The following is a 24,276-nucleotide window of genomic DNA, read 5'->3' on the forward strand; positions in this document are numbered from 1 at the left end:
GGTGTCTACTGCCGTTTTGATTATGATATTATAGAGTTCTACCAGCACAAGAGGGTCATTGGAGAATGGAGGTTTGAGGGCCCCTCTAGAAACTGAAGGATCCTATCTCTGGTAAGGTTACGTGAGCATCTAGCTAATGCTGGTGGTGCGGGCGTGTTGGGTTTGGTGGTTTTTGTGATGGTCGGGATGGAGAAATGAATAAGGTGGTGGTCTGTCCATGGGCAGGGAGTGTTTGAGCTGATGTCTGCTGCGCAGTTGTGGTCCACTACCCGGTCTAAAATACGTCCTTTGGAGGGGTAGAGTGCATGCTTCTATGAAGGAAACCCATGTCCTGGAGTGCTTTGGCCATGGACTTGGCTTGTTTATCTTTAGGATCATTGAAGCCAAGATTAAAATCCCCCAGTAGGATGGATTTTGTAGTGTTTTTTAGGTTCTCGTCTAGTAGAAGGAGTAGGTTCACATGAAAGTCAAGTAGTGGGCCTGGAGGGCGGTAGATGATATGGATAGCAATCGTGTAATTTGGTGAGAGGGAGACTTTTACAGATAGGGCGTCCGCATTCCCGCCTAGTGGTGAGTTTGTCTGAGTGGGATTCCTTTTCTATGAGGGCCACTCCCCCTCCTTTAGCAAGTGGTCTATCCTGGCGGAAAATGATGTAGCCTGGAGGGAGGGCTAGAGAGATAGCTGGTCCCGATGCTTCATGGAGCCATGTTTCAGTAATGGTGAGAGCATCCAAATCTAGGTTGGTGAGCAGGTCATGTATCTCTGTGGCATGGGTTGGGAGTGAGCATGCATTTATAAGGGCACATTGGCATGGAATGGGAGAAGAGAATGTTTTGCTTACAATAGGTATAGGAATCGTAGCATCTTTTATGGAGTTAGGTAGCGCAGGGGGCCTGTGATTGGTGGGGTAAGGGGACTGATCTTTCGGTTTTTGTTTGGTGGTTGCTGAGACATGCGAGAAGTGCGTGCCCAGTAGTTGATTTCTAATTGAGGTAGGCCTGGGGCATTTGGTGTGCTGGGAACGTTCTGTGTGACACCTCAACCTGGCTAGTCTAGTTGCTAAATGGTTTATGAGGTGATAGCGAGGGGTATCTGGGCGTGAGGTGCGGGGGGGTGCTGAAGAAGGATGTCAGGAATAGGGTGGGGGGGAATGTCTTCCGAGTTTGGCAGCCTTTCCTCCATGCTGGGTCGCAAAGGGAGATAGGTTGGCAGATGCTATGGTTAGGCTGATTAAGGCTGTGCCTTTTTCGGGGTGCTAGACAACGCAGTCAACATTGTAGGTGCTGAGGCAGTGATGCATGTAGACAAAGGGGCAACGCATGAGACTGGCATGGTAGTACTATACAGGGGGAGCTGAGCTATTATAGTGTGACAGCGAGCAGAATCATACATGAATGATACAATGAAATATTGACTGTCGGAAGCGCCTGTCACGAAAAAGCGTGATGGCCAGGAATGTAGCGTAGTGTTTGACGAGGTCCTTTCCTCAAATCCAGCATTGGAATCCAGCATTGGCATCGGAGTGTCAGACCATCGGACTTTGGCATCGGACCATCGAAGAGGCGGAGTGAAGCAAAAGTCACGAAGTTGTGAGCAAAAAAAGAATCTCGCCGCCGAGGGGTGGGACGCTGCTGTTGACCAGCAACCAGGCCGCACTGAGCAGAGACTAGCCGAGCCAGTGACCGTGCCAGTGCCGTGGGCATGGCAGTGAGGTGGGTGCGAAAAATTAGCACTACACTGTGTACTGAGTTACAGCTCTAGCCACAGCTAGAGGGAGTGAATCCAGCGTTGGCCTTTCCCCTCCATCTCTCCTGTTACCTCGGTGCGGTACCGGAGGTGGGGGACAAAGTGAGGTGTGCAAGCTCTGTTCACAGGGACGCTGTGGGGCGTGTAGTTTGTGTGTCTACACATCTACATTTGCTTTAACGGCTTCCTTGTTATACTGTGAGGCAATTGTGTTAAATCAGCTAGGATTCCAGTAGAGCTTTTACTATGGATGAACAAATGGAGTCCACATGTGAGCTCCCTCGAGAGCTCTACCCAAAGATTGACATTATCGATTGTTCTCATGTGAGAGGGTACATTCTGCAAAATGCAGAGGAGGCGGCGGGGGGGTCCCTCCGCCAGAGGAGCAGGGGGAGGGGCTCAGCCCCACGTCGCTGGGAGAGGCTTCTTCGAACATCACTGCCCCCCCCCATGTGCGCGCCAACCCTGGAAGCGGTGGAGGCGGGGGACTTGGGGGGGTGCATTGAAAGGGAAGGGGCCCTCCTTCCTGGACAAAAAATCTGAGCCTACTCCAAACAGAAGGGGGTCGTCATCTGCATCATCAAAGGTTTCAGAAATGAATCAAGGGGCGGAGACCAGTCAAACAAGGGAAGTCAGCACACCCCGAGTAGACACTTTTGCTTTTGGTTCAGGGAACTGTAAAAAAGACAATGTTCCCTATAATTACAGAGTAAAGCAGGGTTGGAAACCGTTTGGGATTACGCCTGTGGTTGGATTTAAATCGTTAAACGTGTACCAGGATGCACAAACAAAAACTGGAAATGAAGCACACAGGGATAGAGGGTTACTCGCCCCCCCCACCACCATTCCAGCGCTTACCAAAAAGGGCAACGGAGAAAAACGGTGCGGCATTAAATTGTGGGGAGGTGTCCTGTTCTAACTCTGATATCCATATACACACGGGCCTCCTTTCAAGGCTCCTCAAGGGGCACTCTTACAGCAGGCACCTTTCCCAAGTAAACGTTATCGAAGGACACAATCACCCTCCAATGAGGATCTATTGATGGACTTGGCCGCCACACAGGTGGAAGAACAGTCAAAAAAAGAGTCCTCCATTGATCCAAAATTGATATCAGCTTTTGCAATCACCATGGCCCCTTTATGAGATTAATTGAGTCTCAGAACGACCAATTGAGGCACCACACGACCATTATTTCTATGTTACACTCCAAAATGATTTACGTGGAAGGCTTCATCACTGCCCTACAAACGAACCTTGACAACAATTCGGTCCAGATAACAAGAGTATATTGGATCCGATTATTAGGGGAAAAAGAAAAAAGGAGATCAGAGAGGTTAAGTTGTCACTTTCAATCTTTGGGAGCCGTGGGTTTTATGGTTGGTGCAGAGAGTGTGGTACCGCCACTTAACCCGAGTCCTGCTCAATCTGATACCGGCTCAGTCAAAAAAGGTAAAAATTTAATCTTAAAGGACAAATCAAGTCAGACTGAGCAACCGACTCAGGAAGAAAAGTGTACGGAGACGGTGGGGAATCCTTCAACAAAAGAATCTTGTTTGCAGGCAACTGAGGTAGTGAAACCATTGTCTTCAGCTCTAGTCAACTCAATTGGGGCTGGCCCCTCTAACAAAAACACAGTTAAACTGTATGATATGTTCAAGAAGCCACAGTTTAGTCAAGCAGGGTCGCCAGGTGAGAAACTGGTGGTGAATAAAAGTGGGGCCAAGACATACGCCAACCCCTGAAGTTCATCGAAAAAATGTAAAACTGGTACAAATAGGCCATCTCTGAAGGACTCCTGCCAAATCAAAAAAGTAAGTAAAGTAGCTTTACCAAGAAATCTATGTCCCGAAAAACCGGTGATTTTTGATAAAAGACCAATGAAACATAGCGCCATTCAACGGCAATCTAGATCGGAGTCCTTGGAGGGGAGTGACGAGAATTCAGTAGATGAGTTGTCCAACGAAAGTGTTGAGAATTTGTTGATGAACTTATCTGTTTATTTGGAAGGAAATTAATTTAGCAATGGTGAAGCCGGAAATGCACACTCTGAGTTGGAGGCATGCTTCCAGGCCGATACTCCTCCAATCAAGGTGAACCCCATAAGGGAAGCCCAACAGCCCACCGAGCCTGGGGTAAAACCGGTGGGTAATAAGGCATTGGATGTGGTTGAACGGATTCCTTCACGTGTGGGCAAGACAAAGAGATTTACTTGGAAATCAAGAGTTCATTCGACTACTGAAGGGCTGGTATCAATACCAGAGTCTGAAGAGCCTGCTCTCCAACCCCACGGGACCCCATGAGTTTATGAGCTTGGAAAGCAAGAGAAGATGGTGGGTGTCCAAGAAAACAGAAACCGAAAGCCCTGAAACAATCTACAAGGAGGTTTCAGAAAGGATCACTAGAAGAACGGTCTCTTGGGCCGACAAACCCTCCGTGGAGTCCAAACCCGGGGGTGGAATGCACAATGAAGAAAACCGGCCCTTTGAAAGTATGTGTAAGGGAAAATTCAGACTGCTTCTTGAAAGAACCTTGGGCTATGAAGATAACCTTATCATGAATTGGGCAAATGTTTTGAGATTGTTGCACTCTGTTGACTCACTCACTCACCTAAGTTCCAAGGACATCGAGTTGATTGAATTCCACAGTGAGACACGCCATGACAGTTTTATACTACAAATGGGAGTGAGGAACATATAGTGTTTATTCACGAAGGAAGGTCCCAAATTAATTCCTTATGGTTTCTCCCTAAGGGAGATGGACACGGACCAGACCACTCGATGTGCACGGTCTACGGAAAGTGAGGTAAAGGAGAGACGAAAACAAGTATTTGAACCGGTGAAAGAAGAAGACCATCAAGTGTTCCATAATAAAAGGGACAAGGAAGAAATATTAACTGGTGTGCAAGGTGGCAAGAGATCCGTCCTCTTGAAAAAGACTGAAGAAGGAGTAGTGGAAAGTTGTGAGGCTTGGAGTTGGTTAGCTGGATCACTAGCGGTAAAATCATAATGCCAGATAAAAAAATCAATAAGTTCCCAAAAAAAGATGTATATGGTAAACTGGAATACGAGGTGCTTTTCACATCTGTTTGGGAAAACTGCTTTTGACATGTCTTAATATGATTTTATCTGTCTCCAGGAAACATGGTTACGAGAGACTCCACTCCTGGAAGGATACGAAATTCACATAAATCCAGCTCTAAAAGGTTCAAAAGGGAGACCCATGTCAGGACTCCTAACAGGCATTAAACGATCTAGTGGCCTGACGGTGCTCTCCTCCATCAACAAAAATCTGTGGATCGAACTTACTACAGTGACATCATCAACAATGGCAATGGGGGATCTTTCGGAGTGGAGGATGTTGATTTGTAACGTCTATTGGAGACCGGGTCTGAGGCCGGACCACAACATCAAAAATGTTCTTCTACAGGCTGTAGACAAAGCCAGCATACTTTGTGCAAACCTTGAGGTGCTCCTCTGTGGGGACCTCAACATGGAATGCTTTGATAAAAACGGCAGCAAAATGGAGATCTTACCATTGTACCACACGGAGAACATAAAAAGAGGACTTGACTTCGAAAAAGAACTTTTTTTTTTTTTTTATTTTAAAATGTTTTTATTGGCATTTTGGAATTATCATTACATCATCGTCAAACTCCCCCCCCCCCCTCAGATTCCTTGTGCCATTCTACAACTTTAAAACGTATTCAATTGGTTCTCAAAAAACAACAACAACAAACTGAACAAAACAGCATTTGAAAAAGCTTGAACTGTCCTCATGCCGAACGAGTGTGGCGATTACATTATCTTGGATCCCCCTGATGGCCTGTCCATGTCCGTTCGGTGGGGAGGCGGGTGGGGTAGACTATCCGCCCTATCGTGTGGCGTCTCCTACTTTACTGCAATATGAGCTTCGCAGTCCGTGCAACCATGCACCACTCGTCCCGCCTGATGGTTCACGGGGGCATGTCATCGGAGGGTAGGAACATATCTCTCACCACGGCCTTCCATGCATCAAAGTTGGCATTAGTACCACCCTCATCCCCGGCGATCCCCATCCCCCATGCTTCTGTTTCTGCGGTAGTCCATCGCTCCATTTCCCTCCTCCATCTTGAAAGAACCTTGGGCTTTGTGGGCCTTTTTTTGACTTCCACGACATCGCTATCTCCCTCTTTGCCAGTATGCATGCCATGTCCATCACCCGTACGATGTGCTTTGATTTGCTTAACCTGGGATACATGCCCAGCAGGCATTCCTTCATCGTCCACTCATAACTACTTACTCCGCCCTTCTTGCATGTCTGTTTGATGTTGGCCCATAGGGTGCCTACCTTTGCACACCCCCAGAACATGTGTATCAGGCCTGCTTCATCATTAGAGCACCATGGGCAGTGCGCCTCCGCAAGCCGTTTAAAGCTTGCCACCCTTTTCGGGGTCATATATGTTCTATATAGGACATTTATTTGAATTAGCCTGAACCTGGCATTTCTGGACACTGCCTTTGGGTATTGCAGTGCCTTTCCCCAGTCGTTGTCTGAGATCTCCCCTCCGGTGTCCGATTCCCATTTGGCCCTCAGTACAGCCCCGCGGGGGTTGGGCCTGTCATTTAGCTGCGCGTAGATTCTCGACACTGGCCTCCACCCGTCACCAAGATTGTACATCTCTGTCACTAGTGGGGTCGGCGCTGGTTCCTCTGGCCAGTCAGTCCATCTCACCCTCACCTCGTGCTTAATTTTCTGGTACCATAGAAATTGCCCCATAGGTAGGCCCTCTATCTCATGCAGTGATTCCAGCTCCCTAAATTCCCCATCCCCATACATGTCCCCCCAAGCCCATATACCCAGACCCTCCCATTGTCTAAGCGTATTGACATCAGCTGGTGTCATTCTCATGCCTGCCATTAATGGAATTTCCGGGGAGTAGGGGTTCCTCAAGTGTGTGACGGCCTTAACTCTCTCCCATACTTGTCTACCCAGTGCAGCTAGTATCGGGGCCCTACCAGTTCGATCCCGAGGCGCCCATATTATTTCCTTAAGGTACATGGGTTTGACGAGATCACTCAGTAGGCCGGTTTCATTGGTGACCTCATCCGACAGCCATTTGGTAACGTGGCTGAGTTGGGCAGCCAGATAGTACCTTTCGAAGTCCGGGAGCTGTATGCCCCCTGCGTCATTCGGAAGGGTAAGGATATTCAGTGCCAGCCTGTGACGTGCCTTCCCCCATATGAAATCTTTGATCTGGGCCTCCAACTTTCGGAAAAAAGGTGGTCTGATGTAGTGACAAATGGTCTGGAAAAAGTATAGGTATCGAGGCAGTATGATCATCTTTGCTATTGATGCCCTGCCCATCATTGAGAGTGGTAGCCTAGACCAGAATTTCATCGAGTTATGGAGCCCATGAGATACCGACAGTGTGTTCTGTTCGTGCGTGAGTTCAGGTGTGTGTTTGATCCTGACCCCCAAGTATTTAAACATTTCGGGCTGCCACTGCACCCCAACCTGCCGTAGGTCATCTACTCCTACCCCCCTCAAGCCCGCCAGTGGAAACATGCATGACTTTCGTATGCTAAAGTGTATCCCTGAGTAGCGGGCAAAGTTGTGTAGCACTTCCAAAACTGTAGGGGCATTGTTTTCTGGGTCTGTCAGGTAGATCAAGACATCATCTGCATATAGTGAGATAACGTGGTGCTCCCTTCCCAGCCGTATCCCAGCATCCCAGAATTGCTTCCTTATATAGATTGCGATTGGCTCCAGCCCCAAGATATAGAGCATGGGCGAAAGGGGGCAGCCCTGTCTAGTGCCTCTCTGTATGTTCCATTCCCTTGATACCCATTTGCCCGTCTTTACCCTGGCTGTTGGATCATTGTACAGTACCTTGATCCAGCGCACAAAACCTTCCCCGAATCCGAACTCCCTTAGCACCTCTATCAGCCTCTGCCAGTAGATGGAGTCGAATGCCTTTATGGCATCTAAAGACAATACCGCCATGTGCTCCTGGCTTCCTTCTGTGTGCGCTATAATGTGCTGTAGTCTCCTCAGGTTGGCTGTTGTGTTGCGGCCAGGGACAAAACCATTCTGATCCTCGTGGACCAGGCAACCTATCACTTTGGATAATTTCTTGGCCAGGATAGTGGTCAGTATCTTACTGTCGTAATTTAGCATAGCTATCGGTCGATAAGAGTCGCATTCGTCAGTTGGTTTGTGGGGCTTGGGAATCGGGACTATTAGCGTCTCCCTCATGGTCTTGGGTAAGGTTCCCGTCTCGTAGGCTTCTTGGAATACCTCGTGTAGTAGTGGGGTCAGTGTCGTCTCGTATGCCTTGTAGAACTCCGGGGGGAGCCCGTCCGTTCCTGGGGTCTTGCATGTGGACAGGGATCTAATAGCGTCTGTGATGTCCTCAGGCGTAAGGGGCTCTTCTAATGAGTCCCGCTGTTGGTCAGTCAGCCTGGGGAGTCCTATCTCTTCCAGGGTGTCTTGTATGTCCGTCAGTGGTACTTGGGTGTCATGTGCGTAGAGTGTGGAGTAGAAGTCAGCGAAGGTGGTGTTTATTGAGTGCTGGGTTGTTCTCATCACTCCCTCCCTGTCTCTTATCGCGGTCACTGGGTGTTTTGGTTGCTCGCGCCTGCACAGCCAGGCCAGCAGCCTACCTGGTTTGTCCCCGTACATGTGTGCTCTAGTGGTACGCGTTGCATGATCAAATTTTGCCAGCCGCTCCCACGCCTGGTGACACCTCGTCCGAGCCTCCTGCAAAATCTCCTCCTCCCCTCTAGTTCCGGCACTATTAGCTTCTCCCAGCCTTATTTCCTCCTCCCTCTCCTCCAGTTCCCTCCTCAGCATTTTCCTGACTCCCGCTGTCCCGGCAATAACTTCTCCCCTCGTTACCACCTTCAGGGCCTCCCATACTGTGCTCCAGCGGTCCACACTGCCACTGTTATTGGTAACAAACTCCACTAGTTTTTCTCCCAGCTCCTCCTTAAATGTAGGGTCTTTCGGAGCCTCCGTGGGCATTCGCCATAGTGGGATAGGGGGTCTTGGGCCCTTCAGGGCCAAGTGCATAAGCAGGGGGGAGTGGTCCGAGATCGATCTGCCCATGTATTGTATCAATCCCACCTGAGCTAGGTGCGCTCTGTCTATAAACATATAGTCCATTCTTGTGTGGAGGTTGTGTGGGGAGGAGTAAAATGAGTATCCCCTGTCTGTGGGATAGTGTTCCCTCCAGGCATCTGCAAGGTCTAGCTGTTCCAGCAAGTTGTTTAGCACCCTTGAGGTCCCACCCGTTCTTTCCAGCGGGGGTTCAGACCTATCTAGGTTCCCATCCCTCACACAGTTGAGATCTCCGCCCCATATGTAGAGGCAGTCTCTGTTTCTCGCCAGTTTTGTCTGCAGCCTAGCGAGGAAGGACGGAATACCGTGGTTTGGGAAGTATGTGTTGACTAGGCAGATTTCCAGTTGCTCCAGCACTCCCCACAGTATCAAATATCTCCCCTCCGTGTCAGCTTCAGTCCCCAACACCTGAAAAGGCACCCCAGGGTTAATCCAAGTATACAATCCCCTAGTGAATTTGGAGTACGGGGCCCCCTGTCCTTGACCTCCCCAGTGCTCCTGTAGCCTCGATTAGTCCTCCACTGTGAGGTGAGTCTCTTGGAGCATCGCAATGTCTACTTTCTTCCTGCAGAGATAGGACCTGATCCTATTCCGGCGTAAGTAGGACCCCAGCCCCCTCACATTCCAAGTTAGTATTCGAAGTTGCATTGCCATGCATAGGGCACCCCCCCGGGGGGCTCGGTTTGACTCTCGCCCTCTCACCTTTTCTCTTGCAACTCCGATTCGTCGGCCACCATTCCTTGTTCCTCGTTCCTCATGAAGACTGTAGCATCAACTCTAAACTACTGCGGGAACCATCGCAGCTCAAACAATCAACTTTGTGAACTAACAGTCCAACAAACCAGTAGGTCGGACTGTGTAACTGCAAACTGCCCCTAGCAGTTGCAATAAACGTGCAGCGCTCGGGGGCTCCCAAGCTTTCTGAGCCTCTCCAGGCTTTCCGGCGTGGGCGTTGTGCGGGACTAAGACCTGCACATGTCTCGTAGGGGTGGGCCATTAACATATCCGCTTGTGGTTTCCGGTGCTCCTGTCCGATACAGCTATCTTTGTGTTATAACCCCAGGTGCAAGCTAAAAGACTGCCTTGTGCTTTAGTGTGGGGTCTGACGCCAATATTAATGAGTCTGGTTACTTGTTCATTTATTGCTCGTTTTTGGAGATTCCTCGTCGTCGTCCGCCAGGTTGTTGTGCTCGAGCCACATGTTTGCGGCCGCTGGGGATTCCAAAAAGACTGCTTTTCCTTTATAAAGGACCTTGAGGCGAGATGGGTAGAGCAACATGTATTTAAGATTAAGTGTCCGCAGCCTCGCCTTCACTGGAATAAACGAGTTCCTGGCGCGTTGCACTGCAGGGGTATAATCAGGATACATGACTATCGTGGAGCCTTGCTTTCTAATCACTCCACCTTCCTGGGAATACCTCAATATTATCTCCCTGTCCCGGAAGTTGAGGATCTTGGCTATAATCGGACGCGGATGCGAGCCTGGTGGCGGGCGCTTCTGAAGAGACCTGTGGGCCCGCTCCACCGAGAAACCTTGTGAGAGTTTACCCGCACCAATTTCCTGCTGCATCATCGTCTCTATGAAGTTCGTCGGGTCCGGGCCCTCCATATCTTCGGGGACACCTAGGATCCTGACATTGTTGCGCCGAGCGCGTCCCTCTGCATCCTCGGAGCGCGCCTCCAGCCTCGCTACTTTCTGTTCTAGGTCGCGGACCTGCGCTTTCAGTTCTGTAGTGTTTTCTACATTTTCTTGTAGGGCAGCTTCATTAGCATTCACCCTCTCCGTCAGGTTGCGGGCGTCCTGGCGCATAAGCTGCATGTCTGATTTTACTACATCGATCCTGTTTTCGATGGAGGTGCGGAGTTCTGCTATGGCCCGGAGGACCTGTGTGTTGTCGGGGACCGCTTCTGGATTCGAAGGTCCGGTGTCGGCGGTGGGGTCAGGTTGCGGCAGCTGTTTAGGCCTCACCGTCGTGTAAGAGTCCATTGTTGCTGATTTGGGTTTGGCCTTGGGTGGCGACATCACTTTCCTTAGGGGCAGCGTGCAGCTTCCTCCGTCCTGAGGGCACCTGTATGGTTGCTTGTCGTGTGGTCTAACCAATTCAGCCCAGTTGTTGGCCTTGCAGAGAAGCTCCGCGACGGAGTGCCGTCGCCTGTCGCCCATCATTCGTGTGCGGCCGGTGCTTATGCCGCCGTGTTCCGAGTGCCCCGCTCACTCCCAGAACCAAGACCAGGGGGGGCGACCGGGTCGGCGGGGGAGCGCCGATTCAGGCGTGGGCAGGATCAAGGACTCTGGCGAGGAGCGGTAGGAGCAAGCGGAGACGGTTTCCAGAGTCTCGTCGCATAGATAACGTGGCCGCGGTTCACGCTGGAGTCCGCCATCTTGGGTGCGCCAGGGGCACTTCCTTACTTCCCCGGCCTCCGAAGTCGCGGCGTCCAATTTCCTCCGGGGTCGGGTCGCAGCCGCAGGAGGGGGTTTCTCTTCGAGCAGGTGTCGGAGCACAATTGCTGCGTGGGCTGGGAGTTAGGTTCGCGCCGTTCACCTGAAGATGCAGGGAGCCCCAAAGGCCGCCGCCATCTTGGCGGGTAGAGGCGCCTCCTCGTTACGCTCGTGTCCGATGTTGCGGGCCCCGTTTTCCTTCGGAGGTCAGTTCGCAAGTGTCGAAACAGGGCCCTGTCCCAGCAGGTAATAACTGTCTGGATGTTGTACGGTGTGGGAGCTGAGTTCGCGTAGCTCACTTGAAAGCCCGGGCTGCCACCCGGGACTCTGCCATCTTGCAAGCAGAGGGGCGCCTCTTCTCTTGGCTCGTTTCTGGCACCACCAGCTCCGATTTCGATCGGGAGTTGAAGCGTTCCAGTGCCAGGGGGTTCTTCTTTCGGCAGGTGTTGTTTCCGCGACGATTGCTTAGCGTTAATAACGGAATTCAGGCGTCGCTAAGGATCGCGGACAGGAGCTTCACTGAAGTGCGACTTCACAGCATGCGTGCTGGCCACCTTCGAAAAAGAACTTCTTATGAGAGAAATCTTTATGGTCAATGGCAGCATAAGGGATGACAAGCCTGCAGCAAAAACTTGGAAACGAGAAAGTCAGGAAAGTACGCTGGATTATATCTTTGTCACTGAAGGATTGATGGGGAAACTCAGGTCCGTGGTAGTGGTACTCACGGACCAGAGTGACCATAACATTCTTGAGTTGGAAAGCGCGGTTTGGGATAGGTGTGTTAAAATCCCTGAGCGGCACCAACCAGACCAACATTACGTACTGACATCAGGAGGAAATAGGCTCTGAATAAAGAGGAGAGATATGTCAACTCTATTAAACTCCCTTATGTTGCTTGACTCAGATGTTGGGAGATAAAAGAGCTGATATTTTAAATTACCCAGACGTACTTGTGGCTTTTCGTGACAAGGGAAAAGGGAAGGCTCATACCATTGCACACCGCCATGCCTTTGACGAACAAATTGCATCCAAAAAAAAAGTTGTAGCAGGGGCAAGTAGGCGTGCTAAAAAAAATCAAACTCGCCGACTAATCTAGCCCCCCTCAAAAAGTCTAAAAACAACTTCAAGAACTGGCTGAGACAACACAAATATCTAATTAGACAATAGGACAGTAAAAAAATGCTAAAATTGGTCACAAGTAAAAACATCTCAGGCACCTGGAAACTCATAAACGACCGGAGCACCCCAGTGACTAGAGAATTGTAAATCCAGTATCATCTCGAGCGTGGGAGGACCATTATCGGAAATTGTATCTTGCTAATAATGTTGGCCCGATAAATAGCTGTCTAAATTCAAATGAAGCATGGGATCTAAAGTACGATGAACAGGACATTTTAGAACTGATAAAAAATTCAAGCTCCTCAGATCGTCTTACAAATGACATCCTTAGAAACGACCCGGAAAAAAAGGGCTCCGTTCATGGTAAAATTGTTCGACGTCGTAAAGAGGGTAAAGAGGATCCCTGTCTCTTGGACCAAGTCTATAGTCGTTACCATATTCAAGAAGGGCTATAGGTCAGATCCACACAACTATAGGCCTATGTTGTGGGAAAAATATTTGCGGCTATAGTTCTGAGACAATTGAATGCTTGGAACTGGGTTTCTGACCATCAAGACCCATGGCAGTCGGGCTTCCGTAAAGGCATAGGCATGGCTCTGAATGTGTTCATTATCAACATACTAAAATGCATGGTAAATCAAAAAAACTACAAGACAATCCATATTGCGTCAATTGATCTAGAACAGGCATTCGACTCGGTGGATCGAAGAATTTTATGGAACAAATTGAGAAAATGGGGGTGCCCAAATGATCTGAGAGAGCTCTTGGAGGCCCTTCACAACGAAACGTCGCTCAGGATCAGACTAGACAGAAATGGAACGCTGTCAAACAATATACATTCACAAAATGGCCTGAAACAGGGGTGTCATCTGGCGCCGGCGGTTTTCTGTTTGTTCATAACAGATATGTTTGAAGCCTTTAAAACAACAAGAAGCTTCCCGGCCAAGATTGCGGGGTCGCCAGTGGGTTGTCTGCTATTTGCAGACAATCTATTACTTCTGGATCAGACGGAGATAGGCCTGCAATGACAGCTGCGAGCTCTAGAGCTATATGTACAGGAAAATGCCCTTAGGATCAATCCGACAAAATCAAAAATTCTAACCTTGGGACCAAACAAACAAGTAAATAAGAGTAGGAAATTCAAGTGGTTCCTAAATGGGGAACTAGTTCCAGTTGTTTCATCAATGGTTTATCTTGGGACCACACTAAATGATAGTACCAATGATGGACCAGGAGTACTTAGACTGCGAAGCAAAGTTAAAAACTTAGCATCACAAACTTTGCTCATCAATCAGTTTAGTCAGTAATTGGAAATGCCCCCAGCTGAATTGAGAATTTAAAATTCAGCTTTATACGGTTTCAACCTCCAAGAGGGGGCCTATTGTTTCCAATATTCACATTCTGTTGACTTGTTTGATGTCTGAAATTTATTTCAAATGTTTTTGAATAATTGCATTCTGATTTGTATGAAAAATTGTGTATGTTAACATGGATACTTGCTTGCTCCATTTGTACATATTGTGCTTGCTTTGGAATTTATCTCTATTTATTGTGCTTGGTAATTCATAGACCTTGCTTGTGAGTAACAATAAATAAAAAATATATTTTTTTTAATTCTTAAACAGAATTGAGAATTGGTGGATTCGAAAGATTTTATAAGACCACAATCAAGATTTAGGTGGACATGTTAATAATAAATATATACCTAGGAGCTGTTTCAGATATTTTGAGCTATGCCCTTGGTATTGAGGAGACTACTATACATTTAATTTATATGTAGGTGTAGTGAACCTGTCAGGACATTTTCTTGTTTTTTGCCCCCTTGCTCATCAATCAACACTATCAATACTACTGTTTCTTTTCCTGCTTCCCTCTTATAGACTTCTATAAATTCAAAGTCTCTCCAATTTTGACTTATGCCGCAGAGCTGAACTTTTTTTTATAAATCCAAAGGTTTGGTCCTCCCTGGAGGGACATTTTTGCAAGAGGGTTTTGAGGCTTCCGAAGTCCATACCCAATTGAATGTGTAAGGAAGGAACTGGGTCTAACTTCACTGTATACTGCCATGTCATTGGCTCTGTACAGTAAATGTGTTAATCCACAGGAGAGAAGGGGATTTTTCATTATTTAAAAAGTGCTAACAGTAAACAGGTTTCTGCATTGACTACATGGCAGAAAACTTGTATATGCATCCTGGAAAACATTGCACTAACAGAAAAATTGCTAACGGAAGATCCAATTCGGGTCAAGAAAAAGCTCCTGGACCACGACTGGATCTTGACCCAGGAGAAGTTGTGGTCATACAAAATTGCTGTCCCAGGGCGCGATGAAATTTACACTAGAGGCATGGTTCTTCCATACCTGGAAAAGTTCCCTTCTAGAGTGGAAAGGCAAAACTTCTTAAGATTCCGGTTGAACCTTTATCCAACAAGGGAAGTTACAGAAGGAAGAAAGGCCCAGGTGGATGGATCATTATCCTGTCGAATTTGTGGTAATGGGGCGGAAACCCTGTAGCACTTGGTTATGAGATGTGATTTATTAGCAGTCCCAAGAGACAAATGTTTGGGAAAATTCCTGGGGGAATTTGAAACAAGATCACTGGAAGAGTGGTGGTCAGTTTTAAGATGGGGAAGGAAACTATCTATGACTCTGGCCCTCTTGAACTTTTTGAGGGTCATTTTTGTAATTCTAGACAATTAAAAGTCCTTTTTGTGTGCTATAAGAAATTCATTTTGAGGTCTTTACCCGGGCCTCGGATATTTGAGCAGTTTCTTTTTATTTGTAATGTTTTTACTTAATGTGGAGTTTTTCATCTTCCTTTTGACCTTGTTCTTTGTGTGCATTTAAGGTTTTAATGTAAACCAATTGATGCTAAATAAAAAAAAATTAAAAAACAATGAGCTATACTAGGTGTACTTATTGGCCTAAATAGTTTAAACAACAGCCGGTAGGTTTAAAAGGCAAAGCTGCAAGCAATCAATGCAGTATACGCATAGACGGCAGAGCAAGTACATGTTTGGCGGAAAGACAGTGATTAACAATTTGGTTGAAAACAAAGTAGCTGCATGGTTTAGCAGCATGAGGCTTGAGCTCAAGAGGGTGTGTTCCATGCAAGTGAGACAGGGTGTAGTTTGCAGAGGCTCACGTGGCGGTGCCCCTGTGTATAGCTAGCATGTCCAGCAGTTGTGACTTAGCATGTGGCTAGTTTACAACGTTGAGCAGCGGCTTTTAGCCCAATAATAGGAGCCGTGCTCTGAGGGAGTCGGGTTCCATTACCACTGCCAATGTTAGGTGCAGCACAATTTACGGTGGCTTTTTTAAGGTGGCAGCATAAACTCAGGCGATGTAAGATGTACTAGAGTCGACGTGGAGACTAGGTGTTTTTAGCTGTGTATCAAAGAACGATGAGTAACATCAGCACAGTAGGGGCGAGGTTTGATTAGGTAGCCCATAGGTGAGAACATATGGCGAGTGGCTTGGAGGTAGTAACAGTTGGAGATGGCGAGGACAGGGACAGGTGGAGAGCCTGAATGGTCAGCAGCATTCATGACAGGCCCACGGGACCTACGGCCCGGACAGGCACAGGCAGGCCCTTAGGAAGCGGCCCTTTGGGTGTGTGGCTGGCTTCCGCCTGACAGTATCGGCGATTGGATAATGTAGGAAAGGGAGGCCAATCGGGGCAGCCCAGGTGTGGATTCCTGAAAACATCTCAACGAGGCATGGCAAACAGGGCGGCCATTTTGAACAATGCTCTGCAAAATTTGAATTTAGCGTGGAGAAGGAGCAACAAGCATGCTCGGCAGGCTAGTGAAGCAGCAACAATGTGCCCTGTGAAGCGTTGGAAAAAGCAAGTGCTTTTTTGAAAAAATAGGCACCAGTGGGGCAAAGGCGCCCTTAGATATGCCCTGATGGATGGTGGTGGTTAGGTGGGTTGCTTCTCCAGGACCTCGCCACGCATCCAGGTGGGATAAGGCTCCTGCCCTCCCGTGTTAATATGGAGGTGTAATTCTCATTGTTTTCGGTATCTCTAGTATAGGCCCATGCGTTGTGGAGAAGTGGTGTGTGAAAAGACATATATATAGGGAGGGTTCAAAATTGGCCTTCAAATCTGTTACCATAGTGGGCATTCGAATCTGTTTGAATGGATCAATACATTAGCAGCTGAAACTTTGAGAGACCTGAGCGCTGATTTGTGCAGTTTGAATGAGAGTACTTTCATAATAGTTTTCATTGATTTGATGTGAAATGATTCTGATAGTAAGTTGAACCATGATTTAATTCAAGTTGAGCACTTTTGGATCCCCCCCACCAGCCTCCCAAAAGACTAGGGCGCCCATTCTTTTAAAATAAATGTGCCTGCACATTGTTCAAAGCTGGTGAGGTTGTGCGGCTGAGTTAGTGTAAAGGTGTCTCGATAGAAGGTGCACTGTATGTGGGCTTCTCCAGCTTGGGGTCTTGCATGGATTCACATGCTCATGAATATTCCCTGTCGTCAGGCTGAATGCATGCAAGTCCCATGCTGGAGAACAAGAGTTACAGGTAAGTAACTTAAACCTTATGGGTCATTCAGCCTGCATAAGTATATTGAAGGCCAACAAAGGCTACAAGCAGATTGTGCTATTTGCTGTACATGGGTGGGTTTTCGAGCGCCAGTGGGGAATGGTTGTGCATGCCTTTAAAGCAGTGGTATAATTGCCGGTTGATTATTTTCCTATGTTCATGTTTACTAATTGGTTTCAAGAAGTCCTTGTACAATCTTGCTCTTACTCTGTGTGACCGCTCTATTTCTACTTTGCACAGAGGATGGATAGGGTGGACTTGCTGCCAAAGCAAGCACTTTTTAGTTTTGGCTATTCAGTGGCACTTTACTGCCACTTGTAAGTAGCAACTATTGCATTCGACTACAGCTAGAAATGGGATGTGAGGAGACATGCAGCTTCTTGTTTGGTTATTTACCCACTCATAATCCCTATGGCCATTCCCACCCACTTCCTACCCATCCCAGCACAAAACACATCCTACTTGAATCTCTTGGAGCTAGATTTCTCACAAAGTCACATCAAATTTTGCCTTATTTCAAAGCAGTATTGTGAGAGTTCATGGCAGCTATAAACAAGCTAATAGTTCAATAAAAAAAATGCCTCAAGCATGTGTTCCTTCAGCCACTTGGTGTATAAGCGTGCCTGTTTTTCCACTGAAGTCCTGTTAAAATAGCCATTGGCAAAGCCAACAGTTTAGGCATGTGATATAGAAATGTGCCAAACCCTCCTATCATATGCCGGCACTATTTTGTATCTGCTGTCATATTGCCAAGTAGGGGACCTCTGTGGCAGTGCCCGACAAATGCCCATGACCCACTTGGCAAAAGTCCAAACTATTGGCTTTGCCAAAGCTGGTTTTACTGTACACTTCGAATAGATGTTGCTGAGCAGGCAGGAAGAGTCCTGGCCGAACATCTGATTCACGGTAGGCAGCATATGATATTTTCTCAGATGCTTCCATCAATACAAAAATGCACTATACGCAAACTGACCAATTATTGCATTCTAAATCCAAAAGCAATAAAGGTCCCACCTTAGAATAGCCAGTTGAAACACTTATCATTGTTTACTTGTTGTAAGCTCAGTGCGCTGCTACCGGTCTCGTATCTTACCTTTAGCCATTATTGACAGCAGTGCTGCACTAGATAAACATAACGTGCCTATCCCAATCAACCATGGCAGCCGAAGTCTTAATACAAATTCTCAAACTAGTCCAGAACAGTAGCTCCTAGCATGGACCGCAGGTCTTCCCAATGCATGATTAAAAAACAGATCCTGCTATTTCACTTTGAAACCTCAGAACCAAGACTTGGGCTCCATACAGCTTGAAGTATGTTGGATGATTATGAGCTAAATGAGGAATAGGCATGACGTCGAAGTTACTCGGGGGCGGGGAAGGTTCAAACTGTTGCTAGCGTTGGCCATAAATGCGTGCCACACAAATGAACGAAGCACGTCCTTCAAACAAAACCCGAGAAGGAAAGTCCGCTGCGTACCCTGGACAGCCTCTGAACGCCTGAACACTCTGCTCTTACTCAAATTGAGCACTGTTTCCTTAAAAAGACCATGGGAAGCGATCGCCTCCTCCCCTTCTCCCCTCCGCTTTTCTAATCAAGCTATTTGTGTCAACCATGGCACGTGCACTTCCGACTCCTCCCTCTGGTGGTGTTCGTGACACCAGTCCACCTCATGAAACGAGACGCTCTTGGCAAGGGTTTCCAGACACAGACGAGACACAAAGGAAAACTGGAAGTCTCAGCGACAAGGGATACTACCGAAGACATGTACACGAATGCAGAGGAAAGATTTTTCAGCTGATCGTGTTAACCAGTTCCAAGGCACGAACGATGACACCTTGTTTGAAGTATGAACCAGGCTAATGTGTGGCTCCTCCTTTCTCAACGGGGGCAGGGGGGCTCTAAGATCAAGTCTGAGTAAATGTAAAACCTTGTGCCATCCTTATACAAGATAATAGAACACCACAATTATTTTGACATCATTTGCACTTCAAACTGCAATGTTAAATATGGGCAACTGCTTGATCCTCGTAGTTCTTAACAAAGGAGAGTAGCCTGCTTTTACGTTGCAAAATCTCTATATCAATGCGAGGTTCTGCCCCAAACCCTGTTTTCAATGCTATTTAAAGGTGGGATACTTTATGGCAGAGCACAAGTTACCTGCATATGACTAGAAGTAGGGAGATTTAGAAAGAAGCCATGAGCATGTATGCTCTGATGTCCCAATAAGCATTGGAGAACAAACACCGATTAAAGAACACCCCCTTATGGAAAACATATGCGTATTTTCCAAAGCGATACAGTCGGAACAGGGTGTGGGTGATACTGATAAACCAGGCCCTTTCTGCGCACCACTTTGCAGAGGGCTCTATATTCATTTTAAAATGCGAGGAAGAAGGGTTGTTGTGTAGGGCAGCGTAGCTTCACACACGGATTAAAACATAAATCACACCCAATTTCCCACTCTCATGGTCCAAGAGTTCGCCTGCCATGGATTTGTGACCTCGAACCATAAACTATGGCTTTAACAAACATAAGATTTCCACGTGTGGCAAATGGCTAAACTTCGGCTTGTCCTTCTCACATCCCATGAGGGTGACTTTATATAACAACGGCCGATGTGACTCAAGTTGTCTGAAAGGAGTGGAATCTGGTGGTGGGGTCAAGGTTGAGCCTCGCGTGTAGAAATGAAGATTAGTGGTGGTTTATGGTGAGTAAATAAAAAAGGGATTTAACGTTTGTAGCAAATAAATGGGCCAGTGTGTGAGCGCAGAAAACAGATTACGTAGTCGGCTGCCCCCACCACGTGTAGGAAGGAACATGTGCTAGACAGCACGCATGCTTCCTCTCCCTCCCACTAGAGGAAAGCGTGAGTTTGCCAGCGCGACCCCGCCCCTCGCGCACGCGCAGAGAACGTCTCGGTTGCAAGGAGACCACGCTGGTCCAGTAACCGAGTTTCGGCGTGCAGACAACATGCAGGAGGTCCTCTTCAGGTCATGTTTCCCGCCCTTTGTCTCTAGTCACGTGCAGATCTGCCGCGCGCCCACCTGTCAAGGTGGCGCCCATGGGACCGCGCACAATTACCCAAGTGCGCAGTTTAAACCAGATGAAAGTTACGCATGAAGGCAAGGGTTTGCGTTTTGGTGGCGATCAGAAAGGAAGGCAATCTCCAAAAAGCATAATTTAAAATTCGGAAGATGTGGAGATTACATCATGGAAGCTTTCATCTACTGACGTGGACTTGGAAAAATACAATTTCGCCATTCTGGGAACGCCCACAAAAAGTGGCATTATGTAACTTCTCATATATGTGGCCTGTTCAAAGCACGTAAGCAATGGTATAGTTTTTTTTTGTTCGCGTGTTGCGGGCAGCGTTTACGCAAACACAGCACAAGAGCACACAACCCCAGACAAGTGACTCGGTCCATCTGCTCCCGTGCAAGCGCAAGGTGTCTGCAGGCACACGCCAAAAGAGCCGATCCACCTGCCAACCCGCTGCACTGCTCTCCCACACTGCCTCGGGGCGCCAACGGTACTGACCTGTGTGCACCCGGTAGTGCGCCTTCAGGTGCGAGGATTTGCCGTAGACCTTGCCGCAACCGATGTGTGGGCATCGATGCCTCTTGTCGGCGCCGCCCCTGCCCAGCGAGTCGAGGCTGAGCGGTGGAGGGGAGCTGTCCCGCCTGCCAGGGTCGGCATGGCTGCTGTCCTGAAGCTGCCCTGGCAGCGGAGGGGTCGGGGGTGGGCTGCTGCGGTTCTCCCTTTCCTGCGGCGGCGAGGGCAGGGAGCTTGGCGAGGAAGTGTACTCCAGCGCCCCTGCTGGGTACTTGTTGAGGTCCAGCAAGCTCCGGGCAATGGCCAGCAGGGTACAGTAGTCCTTCCAGGTGTCACCCAATCCAGCGGCGCGCGGCTGCAGCGGGGGCGACTCCTTGCCAAGCTCGGGTCTTGTTCTGTACGCTCGCAGATCCGTCTCCGCCGGAGCAGTGGCGCCCTTGGGTGCCGCAGGCGGCGGCACGGGGCTCTGCGGTGACATTAGTACAGTTGGTCGGTGGGAGATGGACATCAGGCACTGTGCGGCCACGAAGTCCGGGTAGGCGACGGCTTTCATAGCACGGTCAGACTATTGGGGGGTGCGGTTGGGCACCCCGACCAGGGGAGCGCCAGACGCTTCTGCCAGTGGGATCTTCAGAACACGGTTCACAGGCAGCACAGCAGCAGTACACTCAAGTCTGTTGCAATGAATGTATCTCCGCACCCTCACAGACTGTACTCGGGGAGTATATTCGCCGCCTCTACATCCAACCCACAGGAATAATCACTACCCGCTCGTGAGAGGCCAGCTCTCGTTGTGTCTCCTCCACATGCGGCGTGTCTGTCTGGGACTGGCTGTGCCTTTGCTGCCCCGCACAGAGCGTCCTCTGTCCCTGGCCAGCTTCCACCCTGCCGCAGCCCTCAATGCTACAACACGTGAAGAAGTGACTGCACGAGTGAGGGGGCAGCGCCGTCCCAGCACTTCTGAGTAACATAGGGAGAGGGGGCTGCCCTCCCCGCCCCTGCAGCTCCCAGCGCCTTCAGTGCAGTATCTGTGCACACGCTGATCCAAGGCGTGCTTCACACCCCCTGCTCACTCAGTTCACACCCCCTGATTCCAGAAACAGCACTTGCTGCCCGGCATTTCTGCTTCTCGGGAACAGTTTCGCAGAATCCCAAAGCATGTCACAATGCAGTGAGTCCCCATTGGTTACCCGGCCAAGTGATGCCATGCTGTTTTGCTTGGTATCCGCCCACTGTCCAATTGGGGCGCTCCATTGGGAATGAGGGGGCAGGCTGTCCTCCAACACAAAGAGGCGGGCCAATCACAGCCTGCAGCCCTGCTCCAGCGTGCTGCCCGAGATCTCACTGAGGGGGGACTTTAAAAGGGCGATGACATACCACGCCAGTGAGGTCCCTGCCACAGCTGAAGCTCATGCATGTCGAAGTACACGCATTTACAATGACCTACACTGTTCAAAATATCCTGCAGGAGATACTTCTATGTATTGCAAAAATCATATTCAACGTTATGTCAAGATGTGTTTATGACATATTTCAGACCCTTTACACTTCCTATATTAATGCATGGCAGTCTGCAATATCTGTATAAAAACCCGGAAATGATGTTCTTATTACAGGCTAGTTGTTACGTCACAACTGCACTGTATTAAGAAAATGAAATCACGACTGCTCCGTAATCTGTTACTACGTTTAAGTTGTGATGTCAAAATACTTGCTGCTGAGCCAGCAAATGACAGAATTCCAGTTTTAAAGAGGTTACAAGCTTTCCAAATTCCTTTCTTGTTAAATAGTTTTCTGTTACACTTTATGTGATGTGAAGGGAGTGACCTTGTCAAATGTCAGGGGCGGCATCACAGGGAGGTAAGAGGGATGAGATGTGGCGGGAAAGGAAGAGGAGGAGTTACTGTATAGAAGGAGAGGAACAAATAAAAAACATATCCATTCCTTTGTGTCTGCATCCTTCAATAAAGGCCAGGGCTTTAAGTGGGGTCAGAAATCGAGGGGAGGGGCCTCATTTGGTGGCGTGGCTTGTGGGATGGGCATGGCCTAAAAAAGTACGCAAACCGTAAGGTATGCACACAGATATATATAAATATTATATATTTCTGTGCGTACCTTACTATGCTTTGTGTACTATGCAAGCCATCTTTCTAAACCTAGAAATATGCTATATAGTTCTATGTTTATAAAAAATGGCTTGAAAAGTACACACACCATAGTACGGTGCACACATAAATATATAAATGCTTACTTTAACAGTTGGCGTGCCTTAATATGGTTTGTGCACTTCAAGATGTCTTGCAAAGTACACAAACCATAGTATGGTAGACACACATATATATAACATTTATATATATTTGTGTGCATACCTTACGGTTTGCGTAATTTTCAAGCCATCTTTTAAAAACAGTTCTACTTTTGTAAAAGATGGCTTGAAAAGTACACAATTCAATCCATCTTTTATAAAGCTTTGCATACGGATAAAGCCAGAGGCGTATTTGCCCATCGGTAAAGCTTTATAAAAGATGGCCTGAATTGTGTACTTTTCAAGCCATCTTTTATAAACCTTGAAATATGTCAAGCACTCCCCAGGTTCGCAGAGGGTTAAAGACTCCTCAGCGACCTAAGGAGGGGGTGGGGAAACAAAGGACAGTAACTTCTTCTGGTGACCCTGCGTGAGGGGTCACCAGAGGAATTTACATTTGTTTGTTTATTACATTTATAAAGCGCACCAGACCCAAGAGTAGCAGGGCACAGCAAGGATATGTGAAGCTTATAAAGTTACATAATGTACAGACAATGTACAGATATTTACAAAACTCAAGAAGATAATACATCATACAATCTACAAATCAGGATTCGCAGAAAGGCAGAGTTATTTACATCTTCGTATGTAAGGATGTATGAAATTTACAATCAATCATCAGGTCGTGCTGACGTGCCAAAGTTTTACAGGAGACTAATTCTCAGTCAGATTGAGGTGAGTGATGAGGTTCTTTCTGGAAAAGGAGTAGGGCAGGTCGGCTCTCAACTGATGAGGCAGGGAGTTCCAAAGTTTAGCGGCCTTCACCGGGAAGCTATTGCCGCCAATTTTAGAAGATTTGAAACTGGGTACTACCAGACAGTTGGTGTTGACGGTTCTGGTGGGTCTACTGGAGGTTCTTCTAACTATTCTGTTAATAAGGTAGCTAGGTGCAACATTATGTAGTGCTTTATGTGTCAAGGATGTGATTTCTAATTGTATTTTGTTGTGGGTGGATAACCATTTGTGCTGGCGTCTGATTGCAGAGATGTGGGCTCTTTTGTTGATGCCTAGTGCAGCTCTGATGGCGTTGTTCTGTAACATTTGGAGTTTTTGGATAATGGTTTTATTGGCACTGCTGTAGAGGGCGTTGTAATAGTATAGCCTTGATAGAATTAGAGCTCTAGCCAGTATGAGGCAACTGTCATTAGAAAGGAAGGGCCTACCTGACAGAAGTGCCAGCCAGCCACAGCGTTGCGTGGCCTGCTGGCAATTCTGTTAGCTTGACTGACTTAATGGCAGGCACATCTCCCTCCGCGGCTGCGGCAGCAGCAGGATAATGTGTCCTGCCAATGTTGCAGTGGGACCAGAGGGCCCCGGCTCAGCCCAACATTTTTGGAGATTGCCTGGGCCCGGCCCCAGCCCACTTAAAGCACTGGGGGTGGCAGTGATCACTCCCACTTGGAAATATGTGTGAGGAACACACTCAGCAATATTCATAGGCCCAAGGGGGCGG

General features: G+C 48.0%; 1 protein-coding gene across 1 annotated transcript in view; it reads right to left on the reverse strand.

Annotated features, from left to right (window-relative positions):
• KLF9 (KLF transcription factor 9) overlaps positions 1-21,642 on the reverse strand; it is a 42,330-nt gene extending 20,688 nt beyond the window's left edge. Inside the window, exon 1 of the mRNA XM_069625794.1 lies at positions 20,504-21,642. Within this exon, the coding sequence (XP_069481895.1) occupies positions 20,504-21,071 (568 nt within the window). The 5' untranslated portion in view covers positions 21,072-21,642. The remainder of the gene's footprint in view (positions 1-20,503) is intronic.
• Positions 21,643-24,276: the final 2,634 nt, after the last annotated feature.

This window comes from Ambystoma mexicanum, chromosome 6p (genome assembly GCF_040938575.1).
Source record: "Ambystoma mexicanum isolate Mex_15411 chromosome 6p, UKY_AmexF1_1, whole genome shotgun sequence".
In the NCBI taxonomy this organism is placed as follows: Eukaryota; Metazoa; Chordata; class Amphibia; order Caudata; family Ambystomatidae; genus Ambystoma; species Ambystoma mexicanum.